The sequence below is a fragment of the Pseudophryne corroboree genome, chromosome 9, assembly GCF_028390025.1.
Source record: "Pseudophryne corroboree isolate aPseCor3 chromosome 9, aPseCor3.hap2, whole genome shotgun sequence".
Classification (NCBI taxonomy): Eukaryota; Metazoa; Chordata; class Amphibia; order Anura; family Myobatrachidae; genus Pseudophryne; species Pseudophryne corroboree.
In genome coordinates, this window is record NC_086452.1 from 152,726,746 (window position 1) to 152,749,817 (window position 23,072).

The 23,072-nt window shown below is 44.1% G+C and overlaps 1 protein-coding gene across 1 annotated transcript in view; it reads left to right on the forward strand.

The window, feature by feature from the left end:
• ABCA4 (ATP binding cassette subfamily A member 4) overlaps nt 1-23,072 on the forward strand; it is a 502,596-nt gene that overhangs the window by 87,703 nt on the left and 391,821 nt on the right. The window contains exon 6 of the mRNA XM_063941498.1: nt 9,778-9,975. Coding sequence (XP_063797568.1) covers nt 9,778-9,975 — 198 coding nt within the window. The remainder of the gene's footprint in view (nt 1-9,777; nt 9,976-23,072) is intronic.

Sequence of the window (23,072 nt, forward strand, 5' to 3'; positions counted from 1 at the left end):
TCGGGTTAACCGAGCAAGGCGGGAAGATCCGCGTCGCTCGGACCCGTGAAAAAAAACATGAAGTTCTGGCGGGTTCGGATTCAGAGAAACCGAACCCGCTCATCTCTAGTAAGAACAATATGGTTGCGGAGAAACACTTACGCACAAGGGGAAACGATCGCATGCGCCTCTGGACATCCAGCTCCCGATTTTCAGCAATGATAACCGTTGAAGAGTGAGAGCTGGATGTGATCGGCTTGTCTATTTATGCCCCACACACAATACAATTCAATGGTCCCTACAATCTCATTGTTCATTGGACACAGGAATTCCTCCTCGCATTATAACAAAAGGTCATAGGTTGATTCATACAGGTGGGCCGTGACTATTTCCAACAGCTCAGGTGGGAGGGAAACTGGGTTTCCCGCCGCATGGATAAGTAAGTGCAAATACAGTAAATGTTCATAAACTTCTTATGTCCATAACTATTCGCACGAGCGATTAATCTGCTTCAAACCAACACCGGAATATTGCTAATTAAATACTCTTCCGATGGGTACTAAACACCACTGTATTACTCCTGTCTGTCCCTTCGTATCAAACAAAGAGGGATCTCTCTGTTCATGAACATTCTACATTAACCAAACTTTCAGAATCTATCAAAGGGACCATGATCTACAAAATACATTATATAGTGAAAATATGTAACGATTGAGTCGCACGCTACGATCACATAAACTCTACCGTAAATACGCATACCGTGCGCCTGCGGGTGCCCGCGACTGTGAGTATGCGCACGTACGGGAGAGCGTACGCATGCGCAGCACGGACCTGTGTGAGGTGCAAATATGGTAGTGTGCATTGAGATATTTTTCTGACTTTGACAATGCACAGGTGACACAGGTGCAATAATGATGCGCAGGACCGCACATCGTTCATCGTTTTCAGCATATACACTGGATGATATTGTAAACAATATCGCTCAGGAGGGTAAAAATGAGCGCTATTGTTGACAATATGGTCTAGTGTGTATGCACCTTCCATCTTTTAACTTGGTACCACTTAAGCAAAAGATTAATACTTCTCATTTTCTAAATGTTTTGCAGTATTATCCACCACTTAGGAGCTTACTGCTCACTATTGGTCTCGGTCTTAAGTAGCTATTATGTCCAAATCAAAAGTTGCAGGCACCTATTTCTGATCTCTTATGGGCACAACTACTGGGGAGGGTGGGGTGGGGAGATGCTTTTTAACAGGGGTGTTCTATGTATATGAAATTGACACAGCTCTAGCAATATGTAAATTAATTTTTAGGGGTGTATCTAGGGGTTCGGACACTTCCCTCCCCAATATTTGAAATAGGGAAGGCGCATGTGCAAAAAAGGGACATAATCTTGTGGGAAAGGGGCATAATCACAAAATAGTAACCCAATTCAAATTACGCTACACAGTAGTACCCCTTATACACATTATGCCACCGTAGCCATGCCCCTTACACATTATTCCCACACTGTGGCAGTGCCTTACACATTATGCCTACACTGTGGCAGTGCCCCTTGCACATTATACCCGCACTGTGGCAGTCCCCCTGGCCAATGGGTAGATACTAGATATGCCCCTGACCCCACCCCTCTTCCAGCACATAGTTGTACTCCCCACCCCCATCCCAGCACATAACCATAGTCCCCAACTCCCTCCAAGCAAATAGCCATAGCCACGCACCTCCCCAAACACATAGCCATAGTCCTCCCACAGCAAATAACTGTAGTCCCCCCAGCACATAGCCATAGTGCCCACCTTGCCAAGCACATAGCTGTAGTCCCCTTCCAAGTGGAAAATAAACTACAGCTCCCAGCAGCCCTTGCTGCTGGGAGCTCCTGAATGTAAGGGCTGCTGGGAGCTGCAGTTTATTTTCAGTTTCTTCTCTGTAGTGCTTTGCTGTGCGGGACACTGGCGCCATCTCCTGCCTGCTGTTTATGCCTCCAGCCCAAGTACTGCCACTACTGATTCCACCACCTGGCCAATAGTGGCACCGCTGGGCAGGGCCCCTCCTCTACCAGCGCCCTGGGCGAGTGCCATACTCGCCAATGGGTAGATATGCCCCTGTTCATTTTAATAAGGAGATTCAAATGTTTGAAAAGTCAGTTGGGAGTCTGTTTTTTCCTATCTAATAGGCAGGAAAAAACAGACACCCAACTGACTTTTCAAACATTTGAATCTCCCCCTATATCTGCCATCAATGAATCCGTAGCTGCATGGATGACAGACTCAGATACTTGCTAATATACAGCTGGTTGCTGTGTTTCATGTACTGTAAAATATGGGAGTATTTGGGAAGGTCATGAAGCTGGGTTAATCTGTAACTAGACATCAGGGGTAGGTGTTCTCACTGCTAAAGGATTGTGTAACCTCAATGTTAATTCAATTTTCACTCCTGTTTATATTTGGCATACACGCTAGAAAAAATATATTGCTCTGTCAGATTGGAATCTGTCTCTTGCACAAATTGTTCTATAGATGATAAGTAATTTGTTTATAATATGTGTTAATCTTTTACTCATTTTGTTCCGATACATTGTGACAGGTATTATCTAGGACTGACACAATTCTTGCTTTTCCAGATTCATTGGCTGGTACAAACACATCTGGGAAAATAAGTGTAGGAGACAGTAGGGATGGGTGATGCTCTGCTGACATTCAGTGCACACAAATCTTCTCAATCATCATATTTATTTATACACAGCTGCACATTAAAGAGAACCTGAACATGTAAATATATACACAGACAAAAGAAAAAAGATTTGCAATTTTTGTTTTATTTTGTTCATAGTACCTCCTCCGTCCCTCTACACCCTTTGTCACTGTGAATACCACTTGTAAGAGCCATAAGCGTATTTACATACAATAATAAACATAAAAAGAAAGATGACAGGATACTCCTTCTTTTAGATTATCTAGCCAAAACCGCACAAGGGTCTTCAAAAGTGCTAATTTCAAACGTTATAAATCCACTGCATTAGTTCACTAGGAACAAAGGTTCAGAGGTGGACGCAAGAGGGATAATTGGTCGCTGGTCACAGCGGATCTCAGAACATATGCTAATGCGGAAGGAGCCGTCTTTTTGCTTCTCAGATCCGCTGCCTACATCTGCAGACGCAGCATTGAATCGACATCGGGAACACCGCTCTGACCATTGGACAACTGAGCAACCTTAAGGTTACTCAGAATGTCCACCACAACTAAGCTGCCAAGGTAGCATGGTTGTGTCTATGTTACCTTCGTGCTCAGGACCTGGAAGTGACAAAACGAGAGGGCAGGATAGAACTTCCGCCCTTACAGCACCTAAATGTTTTCTCCGTTCTCCGTTCATTTGGGATAAAAAAAAAATGATATGCAGCATTGGACCCTCGCAGGCTTGCTTCGCTCGTCATGCTTCAGGCTCGGTGTCTCGCTCCCCTCGCCACACTTTACTATTCCAAATAGATTGTGACATGGACCCAGGGGGTTATGGGAAAGGTCCTCTCCACGAAGGTAAACTAGACACTACCAAGGTAGCATCCCTCTGTTTTCTCCAACACTCCCCAAACGCAGGCGACCTGTCCAAAAAGCTGCATCTAGAGCCGCCCTGTGTCAACCACGGCAGCTACGCATGCGCATAACTAAAACCATCAGTCATTGGCGACCGAAACTGAATAGCATCCATCTCTGCATAAGGCCCAAAGTCCGTCATGCCATGGTAGTGTCTCTATTTCCTGCTGAATGGATAGGCTGCATTCTCAGGGACATTATTCAGAGGCGACGGGTACAATTACACATTATTTGCATAAATAGACCCTTTGTTGACCTTTATCTGTTGTCAAATCTTCTATGTTTCTATAAAAGTCACAATACTAGATCACAGGGTCTTACTCAGCTATTTGAACTGTCTTAGTCTTCAATGACCTCAATTAATCAGCTTACAGATCATTGTTTCTCTTGTTTTATGATCAGCCGAGTCATGTGAATAAGCTCACTTCTTTTCATTGGGTTTTATCCTCAAGAAATAATCTGTTTATGGTCAAGTACAGATCAATAGGTCAGCATTCTAGAGGCCAAAATACAAGGTATAAGCAGCTGGTGCCATGCTAACAGCAAGTGATTATCACAAGTGCTGGCTGACTCACTACTGACACTCATAATACATAATGCAGGAAACATAGTGGATCATTATATTCACACTGACTCAGCACTCACTGTCATTACAGTGTTTTATATCTGTGGCCACTGAGTTTCTGGGAATGGGCAGAATGGAGAAGAGTAATTCTTTCTGTCCTGTGTGGGAGTTGCAGACATAAATCAGGCCTGATTTCAGGACCACTTCAGTGCGAACACTACAGAAATCTCCTCAGCTCTGAGTCAGTGACAGGGAGGAGAAAAGGATCAGGGCCATATTTTATTTCACCTCACATCTGGTTTGACCAGTCACACGTTGAGGAAGGATGCTTGCCAGATTTCTAATGAGGCGATGATTTCATTCAGTAGTTTCACTGACATTACTGCAATTATTCTAACAACCGAAGGAAGATACAATTATGTAACAGCCATTGCAAAGCCATCATAGCACAGGATCTGCAATGAAGAGAAGGCAATATGTGTCTTTAATCTTTATACTGTAACATCCTTATTGTGACAGTCACTTAGCACCTCATTAACAAGTATTAATTCCTTTGTATGTCACTCTGTTTATAACGCCACCCTCGCTATTATAAACTCCCTGTTTGATTGGTGGGTGATGGTGGTGATGTTTTTCACCATTACACTAAACTCTGGGTCTTTCTCTCCCCTAGGCTTCTGTGTGTGAACAGCAGTCAGGTGTTTCTGCACATGCAGGACTGATAATATACACATGTAGTGCAGATGCAGCAAGTGTACCAGGGCACAGCTAACTAAGGCCCTCATTCCGAGTTGTTCGCTCGCTAGCTGCTTTTAGCAGCAGTGCAAATGCTAAGCCGCCGCCCTCTGGGAGTGTATCTTCGCTTAGCAGAAGTGCGAACGAAAGGATCGCAGCGCTGCTACAAAAAAAGATTGTGCAGTTTCAGAGTAGCTCCAGACCTACTCCTAGCTAGCGATCATTGCAGACTATTTAGTTCCTGTTTTGACGTCACAAACACGCCCTGCGTTCGCCCAGCCACGCCTACGTTTCCCCAGCCACTCCTGCGTTTTTATCTGACACGCCTGCGTTTTTACACACACTCCCCGAAAACGGTCAGTTACCTCCCAGAAACACCCACGTCCTGTCAATCACTCTGTGGCCAGCAGTGCGATTGAAAAGCGTCACTAGACCTTGTGTAAAACTGCACCGGCTTTTGTGAAAGTACGTTGAGCGTGCGCATTGCGTCCTATACGCATGCGCAGAAGTGCCAATTTTTAGCCTGATCGCTGCGCAGCGAACAACGGCAGCTTGCGATCAACTCGGAATGAGGGCATAAATGCAATTGGCATCAAGCTAAAAATAAATGTGTTAGGTTTTTATTGATATCCTTAAACTTTACTCTCCAGCACAGGTCATTTGGATGCATATTTATTTTAGATTAAATATTTGATAGCCCACTTGAAGGACACTGTAGGTCCCTCTTGGATCCCATACGATTCGCTTATCTGCAACCACCTTAACTGCCTCCAATTCCATTATGAATCAAGTTCTTAATATTTGCCCTCACATCTAAAGCCCTTAATCACTCCTACCTACCCACATCTCCAACCAGGGCAGTATGGGTGGTGTAATGGTTAGCATTACTACCTCACAGTACTAAAGTCATGGGTTCGATTCCCACCATGGCCCTAAATGTGTGCAGTTTGTATATTCTCCCCGTACTTGCGTGGGTTTCCTCCCACAATCCAAAAATATATTGGTAGGTTAATTGGATCCCAACAAAAGTAACCCTAGCATGAATGTGTGTGCGTCTACATGTGGTAGGGATTATAGATTGTAAGCTCCACTGCGGCAGGGACTGATGTGAATGGCTAAATATTCTCTGTAAAGCGCTGTGGAATATGTGTGTGCTATATAAATAACTGCTAATAATAATATAACCTCACCTCTGTCCACTCTCCCTCCCGATCTCTCATCCTATGGCTGCTGTCTCAACTCTACTCTGGTCACTTCCTCCCATCTTCACCTCCAAAATTTCTACTGCAGGGCCCCCTTCTGTATAGCACCCCACTCACACAACATCTTTGACTCTCTTCCAGTCGTGCTAACTTGTAAATAAAGAGATTATAAGGTTAAAGAAATTTGCCAAAGTTCAGCAACAGGAAGATAAGTGAGTGTTAGCAAGTGTGAGGTTCTGCGTAGATTTTATTCAGCGCTGGCTTCTCTTGTACATCTAATGACTGTCTGTCTCTGTGTCTCTTAGCATGTACTGAATGCTGGCATTATGCCTCAGCCCAATCGCTCCTGCAATCTGTCCCAGTGAAGCATACATTTATACTTAAAATGAGAACCAGTAATAGGTAACTAAATCCACTCAGTTTGACATTAGTTCCCCTCTGATGATTCCTCATTTCCCATATTGATTTGTAACAAAAGACATTCCATTATGTTCTCAGCAGATAAATATGTCCACTGTATGCATAAGGTCTATTACCATGTTTGCCAGACTAATCGTGGCATACTGATCCCACTCTCACTGATTGAATGTCTAAGAGTTTTTTTATTCTTGACACTTTAAGTATTCCGGGTTTCTCGGGGCAGGCCCAGGAAGTCTCTTGTAACTCAGTGATAGTATTATTAATTAATTTCGCATTTCTAGAATATGCCATCTAGTCTACAACACTAGAACTCAGTTCTTTCTTTTCTAATTATCATTTTCCATTTGTAGTAGTTACACAATGCAAACGCATACTTTATGAATGATACTAAAATTCCATTATTTCAAAAATCTTGTTTGTGAATTAACCTACAGCAGGGATTTACTAGCAAATGACAGGACATGTTTTCCAAAATGTTCCCAAATTTGTTAGGTTCTCATCTTCTTACTTTCAATCATCTCATAAAGTTCATGGTAAATATCAAGACATTCTCCTATGAATTTGGCATCTTGGGCTGGATTAAGATTTATGGGGGCACCAGGGTTATTAACATGTAAGGCCCATACCAATAAAATTGTCCTTATTATATATTGGTGATGTTATTAAAAATTATACTGTGTAAATACTTCCAGCATCGCAAATCTGTTAAACACACTGTAGTGATCCAACCACACAGAAACCCCAGTTCACATATGATACAGTGCCCCATGCTTGTGGGAGGGGCCCCAGTGTGGAGGACCGCAGTGTGTAGGGAGCCCTGGAGTGACCGTCCCAGCTGCCCTGTTGTTAATCCAGCTCTGTTTGCATAATTAACTTTCAGTATTAATTAATCATAACAAAAACACAAAAGGGGCTAGATGTATCATCGCTTGGAAAGTGATAAAATGGAGAGTGAAAAAGTACCAGCCAATCAGCTCCTAACTGATATTTTTCAAACACAGCCTGTGACATGGCAGGTAGGACCTGATTGGCTTGTACTTTTTCACTCTCCATTTTATCACTTTTAAAGCGATGATGCATCTAGCCCAAGGAGTTAAACAGATGACAGGGATGGTTTTCTGGCCATATTTGCCCAGAGGTTAGACCTTAAAATACTTATGGATCACTTGGATTTAGCTATACAATTTAGACATTAATTGAAAGATTAGACAGCCTACAGAATTACGATGCTGAGTGGGCACAGACTTAAATATAGCAATCAGGGGTAGGCCCAGACAATTTAATGCCACAGGTGGCAACTAAAATAGTGCCCTTCTTATATCTTATAGAAAGTAACAAAATATTTTTTTAGTAGTGGACATTAAAATATACAAATATTGTCACCCTACTCATTATTAGAAAACATTAGACTTGCAAAAATCTGAGGTATTTTATTAAACATCATACATTTCTCTCAATTTGCAGCTATTATGGTTGTGTTAGACCAAAGTGTTCATAAATATCGGTATATCTATGCCCAGACTGACTGCCAGTCCCAACTCATATATAATCTGAGCGGATTAAATGTACTTGTTGCCTTTAAAATGTCATTGGATAATTACTGCAATCTGACAGTGTGTGCAGTCAATTGCAGATCATATAATTGGGCCACATAAGATACAATTATTTGGCTGAGTACTGAATACCTTGATCTGTCCAATAGATACAGCTGATCAGGTACTGAAAATGGATTTTCCCATGTATTGGTTCCTTACAATTCAGTCTAATTGGGTTATTAATTCAGAGTTTAGCTCAAATGCAAATGTAAGGGCACAAAATTACAAACATTATCAATATACTGTATAGCTAAGGATTTACCCCATAACAAAGTGGAGGAGCCTAGGAATATAATCGAAGGCAGAGACTGATAACCAAACAAGCAAATGATACCGGATCTGATTAAAAGACAGGATTAATGATAACTACAGGTTTTGCTGGGTTTACCCGGGTTCAGTGGAAATGGAGGTGACCCAGGGCAAAACCTGGGACAAGGGTGCAGTGGAAACGGGGTCTAAGCCGGGTACGATCCTGCAAAATGCCAGATAAAAAATCCCGGAACAAACCTGGAATTTTGGTGGAAAAGGGGTATAAATTTAATTTTGTTCTCGCTTTTTCAGTTTTATGCATCATTATGACTGGTCATGCCCATATGTATGCAGAGATTATGCACATAATGACAAGTAGCTGAAGATGCTCAGATATGTTTTTATAGTTTGCAATATTGTTTCTTGATATTCCGCAGTGAATGTTATCTGACATGGGAAATATCACTTGTCACAAATACCAACACTTCCTCCCACGTGGTCCCCACCATAGTTGCAAACAGCTCCCTGCATGATACATTCTCATGCGCCCTACGCACTTGCCGATGTGGGCGATGTGAACGATCTCGTTCAGTAATGAACGAGAAATCATTCATATCGCTTAGTGTGTATGCGTCAACGATGAACGATGCGAGTCCCTGCGGTCATTCACCGTTGGTTCTCCGTTGCTTTGCAATTCAAGTCAATTTGGACGATGATCGATCATCATTCGGATCGATCATAGTCAAAATTGACAGCATTGCTAAGTGTGTGGCGCGCATTAGAGCATTGTTTCCCTGACAAGTGAAATGTTTTCTAAAATCTGTCTAGTTTAATGGATTAATTAAACTGGGTGGGAAGCATGGCCGGAAATCCAGTAATCTGTCCATTTAGCATTACCTGGAGAAGTCCCAATGTGGACAGCCACATTATATGACTGGCAAGAATTACAGGAGTGAGCTTGGTGGGTAGGTTGGATAGGACAAAGTGTAATTTAACTGCACATAGGGCCTGATTCATGTTAAAGCAGAGATGCAAGCAACTGGGCAAAACTATGGTGCACTGCAGGTGTGGGGCAGATGTAACATGTGCAGAGAGAATTAGATTTAGGTGGGGTGTGTTCAAAGTGAAATCTAAATTACAGTGTAAAAATACAGCTGTCTAACATTTGTGGACTACATGCAAAAGCAGCCTGTATTTGCCCTGCACAGAAAACAATATAAACGTATTTGTTCCCCTTGCACACACAAAAACAAAATCACTTGCTTTTTTTGCTTTGCTAACAAACATGAATCAGGCCTATAATTCTCTCTGTCTTGCTTTATTTACACTATGAACAGATACAAGCATTGTTGTTGTCTACAGAACATTTTTGAGCTTATAGAAGCAAAGTGAAGACTATGGATGTGAAGTGAATATTAATGTAAAAAACTTTTTCTCATTTCAGTTTGCATTTGGGGTGCCGGACTTGTCCCTGAAGGACATAGCGTGCAGTCAGTCTCTCCTTGAGAGATTCATCATATTCAGCAGTCGCAGAGGGATGCACACAGTCCGCAACGCAATGTGCATCCTGTCCCAGCAAAGGTTACAGAGGATAGAAGATGTGTTGTACGCTAACATTGATTTCTTCAGAGTGTTTGAAATTGTAAGTACTGGAGTCTGCATAGTGCTGCACAGCACCTGTGTGAGGAAACATAACCTATTAACATGGCTAAGTGATCTGAGGTATTGGCCAAAGGGTTCAGTTAATGTATGGGGCATCTCAGGTTAACTAGTAAAGAACTGCTTAAACAGATTTTAAGATTTTGTATAACCATGCCTAATTATGGAGCAGATGAATCAAGCAGTGATAAGAGTGGAGAAGTGAACAAGTGGAGACATTCCTCGTCATGGCAACCAATCAACTTTGAGGTAGCATTTCGAAAGTACATTCTATAAAATGACAGGATACTAAGGTAACGGCTCCACGTCTCCACTCCTTTCAGTGCTTGATACATCTCCTCCTGCTGCATTACTGATCCAAACTGCATCTTAAGACGCAGTATCGAATCATCTGTAACACCATCGGCCGTCTGTGTGGCCGGTGGGGTCCCCCGAGCCAGCCACCGCAGGTCCTACCTAGAGGCCAGGAAATCTCCATGCTCTGACGGAGATCCTGGCCTCATCACTCCCACGCAATGGTGGCGAAACGCCTCTGTTTTGAGAAATGGAGGCCTTTACCGCCTCCTCCCTGTCCCCAAATGGCATCAGACTGTCATTGATTGCCGTAGTGCGACCTACACCGTAGACCCGTGCTGAACATGTGCAGTACAGGTCTGGCGTATGCGCACAGTATATAACATCGATACTTTGCTGCAAGCGCTGCAGATCCTTCAGGATCTGAACCAGGCCCTATAGTTTTCCATTTCTTAACTCAAGCACATTCCTAAGTCATTCAAAGCCCCCAATGACTTTGATTACAGTATGCAGCATTAAAAAGTATACAAATATATTTTCATTTGCAACACAAATTTTATAAGAACTGGAAACTTAATTTCTCTCATCAATGTTTATTTAAAAAATAAGTATTATGGGGATAAATGTGTATTAAAAATAAATGCAAAAGTAAGAGGGATCATTTTTACAATGGCCCTCATTCCGAGTTGTTGGCTCGCTAGCTGCTTTTAGCAGCTTTGCACACGCTAAGTCGCCGCCTACTGGGAGTGTATTTTAGCTTAGCAGAATTGCGAACGAAAGATTAGCAGAATTGCGAATAGAAATTTCTTAGCAGTTTCTGAGTAGCTCGAGACTTACTCTGCCACTGCGATCAGTTCAGTCAGTTTCGTTCCTGGTTTGACGTCACAAACACACCCAGCGTTCGCCCAGACACTCCCCCGTTTCTTCAGACACTCCCGCGTTTTTCCCAGAAACGGCTGCGTTTTTTCGCACACACCCATAAAACGGCTAGTTTCCGCCCAGAAACACCCACTTCCTGTCAATCACACTCCGATCACCAGAACGAAGAGATTTCTTCGTTAAGCAGTGAGTAAAATACCAAACTTTTTATCATATTTACTTGGCGCAGGCGCACTGCGAACGTTGCGCATGCGCAGTTTGCGACTAATCGCACCGATGCGAAGAAAAATAACGAGCGAACAACTCGGAATGAGGGCCAATGATAACAAATACTAGGATTATCCTGATTGAGAGCACAAGGACAAGTAAGAATTAAATGCGGATTAAAGACATAGATTAGGTTCTAGGTTATTAATACAACTACACAATTTGGTTCTTGCAGTAAGCAACCTTTGCCTAAGAACACTGGGCCTAATTCATAATTCATGTTTGTATGCTAATGCCTAAGCAGTTGCGAATTTTCAGGCTACAGAACTGCTAAACATCGCAAGTGAAGCTGCCACCCATAAAAGGATATATACGCCCACTGGAACCATCGCATATTGTTCAGCAACTGCGTACACCCAGCACCGTCACTACAACAAGGAACATTGGGCCTCATTCAGACCTGATCGTTGCTGATGCGTTTTTGCCGCCGTCGCTGAAGTGTGCTGGCGCACAAGGCCGTCTTAACAGCAGTGTAGGCCCCTGGGCACAGCTATGCACTGGGCCCCCTACCCATCCTCCAACGGTAGGGGTGGGGGCTGCTATCAGCGGCAGCTTTGATGTCCCGCGGGCGGAAGGGGGTGTTCTATCTTCCGCTCAGCATGTAGGACAGTGATTTCTGCTAATTACTCCTTTACTGCACAGATGGGGCTAAACTGTAGAGGGAGCATTGGGCTGAATGAACAAGCCTTGGTACATGACTTCCAGGGTGATAGGGGGTGTTTAATATGTAGGGGAGGGGTGGATAGTGGAGTGGGCTTAATATTTATAATTTTCCAGTGGGAGCTTGCTTGACTGCAGATATCTTAAGTTCCTGAAAATATATTTCTTAGATTTGAATGGGATAAAAAAAACTAGAGAGTCCCACCTTTCAGAAGATACTGGAAACTTGGGTAACAGAGTTCAGGAGCCAGAGCAATTCACCAATGAAAATCTAAAACTGTATATTAGGCATGTGGAGCTGGAGCAGGGACCAGCTGCTTGAAGGCTGATATCTCTGGTTCTGGGTATAGTAGAGACAATCTGCCAATGTCCTCCGAAAGGGGAGAGTCCCAGATTTTGGATTATACCTTCAAAAAAAATCTAAATCAGACAGAACCCGAGCTATCTGGCTGGGAAGAACAATTAACAGGCTTGGATGGGTACCACTACTTTCAAGTCGGATATCTCCGGTTCCCCAGGGACGATTTTAAAAAATCTGGTACCGCTGGAAAGAGGGGACCCTCAGCTATCAGCATAGGGCCCTTATACTTCTGGGGCCCTTGGGCAAGAGCCCATTGAGCCAGTGGCGTAAGTGCGTCCCAGTTGCCCGGAGGCAAGATAAATATTGGTGCCCCCCTATTTCCTATATTAAGATAAATGTGTGTGTGTGTGTGTGTGTGTGTGTGTGTGTGTAGTGTTCTGAAAAAAATGTATATACTGTATTTATACATTTAATTGTCTTTTATTTTAAATCACACATTTCTTAGCAGGATTAGGACCCATGATCTGTTACACTTTACTGATGGAGTTATTTGCTCCTGTAGAGGAAGCATGAGAATTCTAACTATATGAAGTTACGTGTGATTGTCAGAGAAGTATCTTCATATAGTTAACATTCTCATATTTCCTATACAGGAGCAAACAGCTTCATCAGTAAGGTGTCAGCTTCCAGTGTAATAGGTTGTGTTTTCTAATCCTGGGTGTGACACTTGTAAAATGTGTATATTCAGTATAATATAGAGGGTGTAATTTTTGTGAGGTGCAGGGACCAGTGAGGAAGTCGGCCACTGAAAAGACAGTGGCAGCTATCAATTAACTTAATTAAATGGTGTCACAGAATGGGAGGAGAGGTGCCCCCTTCAGAGCCGGAGCTCGGCGGCAGATGACTCCGTTGCCTCCCAGAGTTCTGCCTCTGCATTGAGCCCATATGAAAAGACGGCTCTGCTGGCGCATGCCAGACAGCCGACGGCTGTCTCAGCCCTGTGATCGCATCTGACTGACTGACAGGCAGAGGCGGTCGCTGGGCGGGAGGGGGTGGGCCGGTGGCGTTTGGCTGCCATTTAGGCGGCGGGCCGTGGCAGCTGCGTGATGTCACAGCGATGAGTAGCTCCTGCCAGTGCGCAGGAGCTGCGCTGGCAGTGAGCTACTCCTAAAGTACAAAAGCATCACCGCTGTGCGATGCTTTTGTACTTGTGCGGGAGGGGTCGGGCCTGACATGCGGGGCAGACTAGCCCTGTGCTGGACGTCCCCCTGCATGTCTGTGTGACTGATTGTAGATGTGCTAAATTTAGCATATCTACGATCAGGTCTGAATTAGGCCCACTGACTCCTAGGGTTGACCTATAGCTATGCCTGCTGGCCGTGGCAGTAGCGACGCTGGTGCCATGTTTCTCAACTTACATTATGGCAGCTAAAGGCAGATACATGCTTCGAAAACGGCCATGAAACTCCTGTGCTTTTGCCGCTCCTCCCACTGTCCCTTTCCGTCAATCATTCTGCATATAAAAGGTCAGTGCAACCGAGATTGCAGAAGTACCTTGATGTGTGTGCTGTGCAATCGCGGCACATGCGCAGTCTGTTGATAAGCATCAGCATTGCATACAAACATGAATTAGGTCCATTGTCTGTAGCATCATAGAAAACATACCAGTTTGGGATATAAAGGAAAATTTGAAACGGAGTTAAATAATTTTATGCAGTGTATATATTAAGTTTAAAAAAAGCCCAGAAGTTAAAGGGGGGCATTTATCATTGCTCACGTATTGAATGCAATCTAGGCGGGATCTTACTGCTCAGGATCGCATTGCATTATGCATCATCCAGCACCCGCAGGAACACTGGCTCTGAAAGGAGGCCGTCACTGCGATGTGCTGGGAGGACTGCTGGGGGATCTGCGCATGCGCAGTCTGCTTAGACAACGCTGCAGGGCGGCCACTTCCGGGAGGGACCAGGGGAACCCTCTGCGTGACTAGGAATGGGATGTACATGTGCTTCAGATGGTGGTAGCTGCGGGGACCAATATCGGGAATGCATTGCATTCCATATATTGGTAAAATCTGCATTGCAGATATTGGTAAATCGTACAATCTCATCACAATAAATATCATCTTCTCTTGCTTCATAAATGAAAATTCATACACCTGTGCTGTGCACTGTATAGGACATGTGTAAAACATGCACTGTTAGGGGTCCCTGAGAACTGGAGTTGTGAGACACTGGCATCATAGTGAGCATTACTGTCTTACAGAACTGAGGTCCTATCTGTCTGAAATTGGTATAATCTCCCCTTGTTTCCATGGTTTTCCTGTGTGCACCAGGGCTTAAAGTGGTCCTGGAGAGGTGGGGGAACTCATTTATCTGCCACCTCCCCCCCTCACATTAAGTGGAGCCAGGCCAGTGCTAGTGTTTTCGGCATCCCACTGCAAACAATAAGTTAGTGCCCTACTTCCAATACTTTATAAAGGGACATTGATCTCACAAAGAAGCAGCATGGTCACATAATAGTACCCCCAATTCAAATTGCACAACACAGGAGCACAATCTTATTCACATTACACCGAATGTAGTGCCCCTAATTCATATTAAACCACATACAGTAGTAACATACAATTTGTTAGAAACATAGAATTTGTCAGCAGATAAGAACCACTTGGCCCATCTAGTCTGCCCCTTTTTTTTTTTTTATATTATTTTTATCTCTAACCTTATTTGATCCTTATTTCTTTGTAAGGATATCCTTATGTCTATCCCATGCATGTTTAAATTGCTCTACTGTCTTAGCCTCTACCACCTCTGATGGGAGGCTATTCCACTTGTCCACTACCCTTTCTGTGAAATAATTTTTCCGCAAATTTCCCCTGAACCTCCCCCCCTCCAGTCTCAGTGCATGTCCTCGTGTCCTATTGCTTCTCTTCATTTGGAGAATGTTTCCCTCCTGGACTTTGCTAAAACCCTTGATATATTTGAAAGTTTCTATCATGTCCCCCCTTTCCCTTCTCTGCTCCAAACTATACATATTGAGATTTCTTAGTCTTTCTGGGTATGTTTTGTGATGTAGGCCATGCACCATTTTAGTTGCCCTCCTTTGTACAGTTTCTAATGTATTAATATCCTTTTGAAGATATGGCCTCCAGAACTGAATACAGTATTCTAGATGAGGCCGTACCAATGACCTATACAGTGGCATTATTACTTCTTTCTTTCTGCTGCTGATTCCTCTCCCAATGCAGCCAAGCATCTGACTAGCCTTCCTCATTGCCTTGTTACATTGCTTACCTGCCTTTAAGTCATCTGAAATAGTGAGTCCTAGATCCCTTTCCTGCTCAGTAGTTTCCAGTATAGTGCCATTAATACTGTATTTAGCTTTAGGATTTTTGAGACCCAAGTGCATGATTTTGCATTTTTTGGCATTAAACTGTAATTGCCAGACTCTTGACCATTCCTCTAGTCTACCTAGATCCTCAATCATTTGTTTTACCCCACCTGGTGTGTCTACCCTGTTGCATACCTTTGTGTCATCTGCAAAAACGCATACTTTCCCTTTAATGCCATTTGCAATGTCACCAATAAAGATATTAAAAAGCACTGGTCCAAGTACAGATCCCTGGGGTACTCCACTGGTAACATTTCCCTCCTGTGAATGCACTCCATTTACCACAACTCTCTGTTTTCTATCCTTCAACCAAGATCTTATCCATTCAATAATCCTAATATCCAATCCCAAACTTTCAAGTTTATTTAGCAGTCTGCGATGTGGAACTGTGTCAAAAGCCTTACTAAAGTCTAGATAAGCTATATCCATGGCTCCACCTTTATCCATCACTTTAGTCACACAATCAAAAATGTCAATAAGATTTGTTTGACATGATCTCCCCCCAGTGAATCCATGCTGTTTGGGATCCAGTAAATTGCCGGATTTGAGATAATCTACAACTCTTTCTTTTAAGAGTGTTTCCATCAATTTCCCTGCCCCTTATTCAGGTTACATCACTCAGTAATTACTTTTATTCACCTTGCACTAGACAATGGTAACCTCTATATACATGTTAAGCCACACAGTAATGCCCCTTATATACAGTACCCATAGCAGTGCCACTTATACACAATTCCCATTGTAGTACTGCCCCTTACACATAATGCCCACAGTTGTAGTGCCCCTTACACATAATGTCCACAGAAGTGCCGCTTATACACAATTCCCACAGTAGCAGTGCCCCTTACACACAATGCCCACAATAGTAGTGCCCCATGCACATAATGACCACAGTAGTGCCACTTATACACATAATGCCCACAGTGTGCCCCTTATACACATCTCTGCCTTTGTCACTCTAGCAGCTCACTGCCTGTGTCCCACCAGCAGCTCCATGCCCTGTATCCCTCCAGCAGCTTCCTCACCTCTTGTCCCTCCAGCCCCCTCTCATCTTGTCTTCAAGATGCACAGAGCCTGTTCCTCTTCATGGCTCTTCTTTACTTCAGCAGTGATGACAGCATGACATCACATACGCCGTGATAGAAAAGGAAGCCACTAGGCCCTGAGGAGGGGTTGAATGATGTCCAACAGACAAAGCATTTCTGAGTACCAAGAGGGGTGGGCTATAATGAAGGAGGACCATCAAGCCACTAGGATCTGAGGAAGGGGGAGGTGGGTGCTGCTCATCAGTAACACTAGCGCCGCCTGCATCATCTATTGATGTAGGTGATGGGGCAGGTTTTTCTGTTGGAATTACTGTGCAGGGAAATGGAGGTGGTGGAACTAGTTCCCACTATCAGAACAGGTGGTGGAACTCCGTTCCACCTCATTCCCCCCACTTTAACCCCTGGTGTGCACTCCAGTTTCCTCACAGATTCCAAAAACATACTGTACTGTACTTGTTAATTAATACTGCCAAAAATGAACCCCAGTGTATGTACACTATATGTTGTATGTATGTATACATGTGGTGAGGGATATAAGGCCTAATTCAGCATCAACTGCTGAAGTGCGGAAATCACTATTCTGAGATTTCCGCACTTCTGCACACGCCGCAGTGTGCATGTGTGAGGGTTCTGGGGTCTATTCATGAAGCAGTGAAAAGAGTGGAGAAGTGAGCCTGTGGAAAAGTTGCCCATGGCAACCAATCAGCTGCTCCATACAATTGCTTAGTATGCAAATTATAAATGTTACTTCACTGCTGATTGGTTGCATTGGCAACTTCTCCTCTGGCTCACTTCTCCATACTTTTCACTGCTTCGTGAATAGACCCCTTAAATTGCGTTCGCAGTCTAAGTGCCGGCGGGGACGGTGTCGTGGCATTTTGTGGGTGTTGATGCAGCATTGGGGGGGGGGTGGTCTGGACAATGGAAGCGTGTCCGGACCATTTGTGGGGTGGGCTGCGTCGGCGGCGTGACCCAAAACATGGCGGCCTGCCTTCGAAGCTAGGCAGGAGGCTACCCTAAAGATGCGAGCGCTTCGCTGTTTAGCAAAGCACTCGCATTTTAGCCGGGGAAGGGATGGGGGGAGGACACGGCATGCCGGACAGCCTTGCTGTGCTGGGCAGCCCCCTGAATGCTAGTGGAAGGAGTAGTAGTTGTGGTCGTGCTGAATTAGGCCCATAGACTGATGTGACTAACAAAATATTCTCTTCTAAAGCGTTGCAGAATATGTGTATTAATAGCTGGTAATACATTAGTGCTATGGGATTTTATGGCCAGTAGTCGTGTTTTTTAACCATTTCTTTATGCATAATTGCAGTATTTCTGGGTTCTGCACAACAAGCCCAGAGAAGAAAAACAACTCGTGTTTACAGGCTTTTGATAGGAAAAGGAAGCCCATTATTCTTGGCACAGGGCAGAGAAAGTCACATTGGTGCCCGCAGAGTGGAGAACAAGCAGTGCGATTCTAGCACTTCATATCTGGTTTGCTCAGCTGTAGCTGGTAAAGTGAGCCTCTGCCTGAAACGCTCTTGTTATTACAGCTGTCAGGCTCATTGTGCACGTTCCAGGAAAAGGCTGACTGTAGCAAGAGTGCACACACCATGAGAAATGCTTGCAAGTAAATAGATAAATAAATGAATATTTGTTGCCATGGGCGTATAGAGAGAAAAGGGCCCCGTGCGGGCACCTTGTGGATCCTCTCCTCTCTGGTAGTGCTGTAGACTGGCTTTGTGCCAGAGTCTACTGCACATGCACTGGTTTCCCATACCTCCCAACTTTGATGAGGGAGAAATCGGGACCCCTGCGCGTGATCCGAAAAGGGGGCATGGCTTAATGAAGGAGAGGCGTGACCTCGGTCGAGTGGGCATGGGAGAGCGTCACTGACCCATTTTTTGCAATTTTGGGGGTGTGCCCAGCGCTCCCCGAGCAGCTGGGCAGCCCCCTGCTCCCCCCCCCCTAGCATTGAATAGATGACGTGCAAGTGTGCACGGCCTCTATTCAGTGATCACTGGCTGCTTTGCAGAGCAAAGCAGCGGGTGATCAAAGCCTCCACCAACTGCCCCCCTGCCTGTGGGACACTGCAACCCGCGGGAGGGACAGCGGGACAGTGGGGGTCATTCTGAGTTGATTGTTAGCTGCCGTTGTTCGCAGCGTATCGATCAGGCAAAAAATCTGCATTTCTGCGCATGCATACAGGCCGCAGTATACTCCAGTATAAGCCAGGGTTTTTACTGTATAAAGTATAAGAAAAATACAAAGAATATTATCTACTTTGTATTATTTTAATCATTGTTATAGTCTGGAGTAAAAAGTCTAGGAGAGGTGAGGCTGTGCCTGTCTTTTCCGCACATCTCTGATCAAAACTCACCAAATTTTCAGCAGTATATACAAGAGATGTGCACCGAAAATTTTTCGGGTTTTGTGTTTTGGTTTTGGATTCGGTTCCGCGGCCGTGTTTTGGATTCAGCCGCTTTTTTGGCAAAACCTCCCTGAAAATTTTTTGTCGGATTCGGGTGTGTTTTGGATTTGGGTGTTTTTTTTTTCAAAAAACCCTCAAAAACAGCTTAAATCATAGAATTTGGGGGTAATTTTGATCCTATAGTATTATTAACCTCAATAACCACAATTTCCACTCATTTCCAGTCTATTCTGAACACCTCATACCTCACAATACTATTTTTAATCCTAAAATTTGCACCGAGGTCGCTGGATGACTATGCAAAGCGACCCAAGAGGATGGCATAAACACCTGGCCCATCTAGGAGTGGCACTGCAGTGTCAGACAGGATGGCACTTAAAACAAATTGGCCCCAAACAGCACATGATGCAAAGAAAAGAGAAAAAGAGGTGCACTGTGGTCGCTGGACGGCTAAGCTAAGTGACACAAACACCTCAATATCACAGGAATTATTCGTTCTAATAATGGTATTATTGGTCCAAATCACTGGAAGAAAATTACAAAATCACTGGAATTATTCGTTCTAATCAATGGTATTATTGGTCCAAATCACTGGAAGAAAATGACAAAATCACTGGAATTATTCGTTCTAATCAATGGTATTATCGGTCCAAATCACTGGAAGAAAATGACAAAATCACAGGAATTATTTGTTCTAATCAATGGTATTATTGGTCCAAATCACTGGAAGAAAATGACAAAATCACTGGAATTATTCGTTCTAATCAATGGTATTATTGGTCCAAATCACTGGAAGAAAATGACAAAATCACAGGAATTATTCGTTCTAATCAGTGGTATTATTGGTCCAAATCACTGGAAGAAAATGACAAAATCACAGGAATTATTTGTTCTAATCAATGGTATTATTGGTCCAAATCACTGGAAGAAAATGACAATATCACTGGAATTATTCGTTCTAATCAATGGTATTATTGGTCCAAATCAATGGAAAAAAATGGAATAGATGGATACTTGCAGTGACACAGAGCTGCAAGATACAACAATGGCCTACTGTACAACTATATACTGTTAGTCACCAAAATGCTGCACTGTAATACTAGAAGCTATAGAAAAGTATATATATTATTGTATATATCAGTACAGACAGAGCGGTGTAACTGTGACCCATGTGTCCTGACAAGCAGTATAGAAGCTATAGAAGCTATAGAAAAGTATATATAATATTACTGTATATCAGTACAGAGTGGTGTAACTGTGACCCATGTATCCTGACAAGCAGTATAGAAGCTATAGAAAAGTATATATAATATTACTGTATATCAGTACAGAGTGGTGTAACTGTGACACATGTGTCCTGACAAGCAGTATAGAAGCTATAGAAAAGTATATATATATTATTGTATAAATCAGTACAGAGCGGTGTAACTGTGACACATGTGTCCTGACAAGCAGTATAGAAGCTATAAATAAAGGAGCGCTTGTTGTAAATAGTGCCGCTCATACCTGTAAAAAAATTGTGGGTTAAAAATAATGTTTACAGCCCCTTTTAGAGGTGTTTTTGTTTAAGATGCGGATGTGGAGTAATGAGGATTCCAAATATAATATGGTCCGGTACCCGATGTGGGTAATGTTCATATGAAGCAGTCCCGTCCTATCTAGCCCTGCTGACCCTACCTTGCAAGGCGCTGACTGCGGCTTGCTTCCGGTTTCCGGTCCTGGTATAGAAAAGTATATATAATATTACTGTATATCAGTACAGAGCGGTGTAACTGTGACACATGTGTCCTGACAAGCAGTATAGAAGCTATAGAAAAGTATATATAATATTACTGTATATCAGTACAGAGCAGTGTAACTGTGACACATGTGTCCTGACAAGCAGTATAGAAGCTATAGAAAAATATATATATTATTGTATATATCAGTACAGAGCGGTGTAACTGTGACCCATGTGTCCTGACAAGCAGTATAGAAGCTATAGAAAAGTATATATATTATTGTATATATCAGTACAGAGCTGTGTAACTGTGACCCATGTGTGTCCTGACAAGCAGTATAGAAGCTATAGAAAAGTATATATTATATACTGGTGGTCCCCAGTCCCCACAATGCAGCACACTGAGCACACTGAGATATTTGCAGCACACTGACCACAGACATGGAGCGTTTTCAGGCAGAGAACGTAGATATTTTCAGCACACTGAGCACAGATATTTGCAGCACACTGAGCACAGATTACGGAGCTTTTCAGGGAGAGATCGCAGCCACGTCTTCTCCGTTCAATCTCCAAAGCACGAGTGAAAATGGCGGCGACGCGCGGCTCCTTATAAAGAGTATGAATCTCGCGAGAATTCTGGTTAACCGAGCAAGGAGGGAAGATCCAAGGATGCCTCGGAACCGTGTAAAATGGGTGAAGTTCGGGGGGGGGGGGGGGGGTTCGGATCCCGAGGAACCGAAACCGCTCATCTCTAGTATATACTATGTACAGTATAATGGCTCTGGTACTACCCAGTATCTGGCTCTGGTACTTCCCAGTGACTCCTGATTCATTTACCTCATTGCACGTCCCTGAATCAGGCCTAGGCATAGTTGCTTATCTTGCTGCACCATACTCCGGGAGGCTGCAGCGTGGTAGGCTAATGGGGGCGTGTCTGGCGGTGATGTGGGCGGTCCGGGAGCGTGGCCGACAGGGGAAGTGAGCAGTTTGGGGGCGTGGCACCATAGTTGCGTCATCGTAGCCCCACCCTCGCTAGACAGTGCCGAGAAAACAGGCACTGTACAGCGGGGGGTGGAGCTACGATGATGCAAATCGCATCTATGTATCCCCCTCGGACCCCCCACTTGTTCTCTGCTGTGGGCAACCGGGGTCTGCCAGGAAAAGCGGGACACTTGGCACCTTTCCAGGGGGCAGGGAGGGCCATCCGATTTTCGGGAGCCTCCTGGCCTTCCCGGGTAGGTAGGCAAGTATGGGCCTAGGCCTGTATTTGCCACTAGGAGGCAAACTTGATACCTGCCTAGTGCATGGTGGCCCGTAGTCAGGCCCCCGAAATCCGTCCCTGAAGTGCAAACCCAGGTCACAATAAGGAAGACAACTTCGTCATCAATCCTCCTCTACTTCTCGCTAAAAAGCGTTTGCCTCCAGGCGCCAGCAGAGGGAGCAGAGAGGATTACTGGCTTCCTTAGTGTGATAGTTCTGACTCTTGGGCAGCGCTAATATTCTAGGCAGTGAAAGGGGGTTTACATACAGTGTCCCTGCCTTCTAAAGTCACTAATAATGTGCAACTAATCTGCTACAGTAAACTGTGACAGGGGTACAGGTGAGTCACTGAGTTTTGTATGGAGGGAAGGAGAAGGATTGCTGTGCAAGGTGCCAGTAACTGTAAGTAATGAGTTTGCTGAGAGTGAGTTATAGCCTACAGTAATGCAGTGTGTGCTGAGTGAGTACTATAGCGATGCAATATGTGCTGATAGTGTAATGCCCGTAATAGTGATGGCCAGTGGCACCGAGAAGAGGGGAGGGGACTAATTACTTGGGCCCAGGTCTAATGGAGGGGCCCAGTTGGGGCCAGTGGGGGCCTAGCTACCTCTCTCCCCTTACATGGTAGCAGCAGCAGCTACAGCTCGTCTTCTCATGGGCTGCAGTGTGGCTATGTAGGCAGTTAACGTACTACATTTTCAGTATTTTTTTCTAAGAGTGCATGGCCACGCCTCCTGAGATTATGCCACGCCCCCTGAAAAGTACCTGGACCCAGCCAGGCTCTCTACTGCCCTGGAGATAGCAGTGTGTGCTGATTAGGGAAGCCAATCCCGGGCCATTTTTTCAA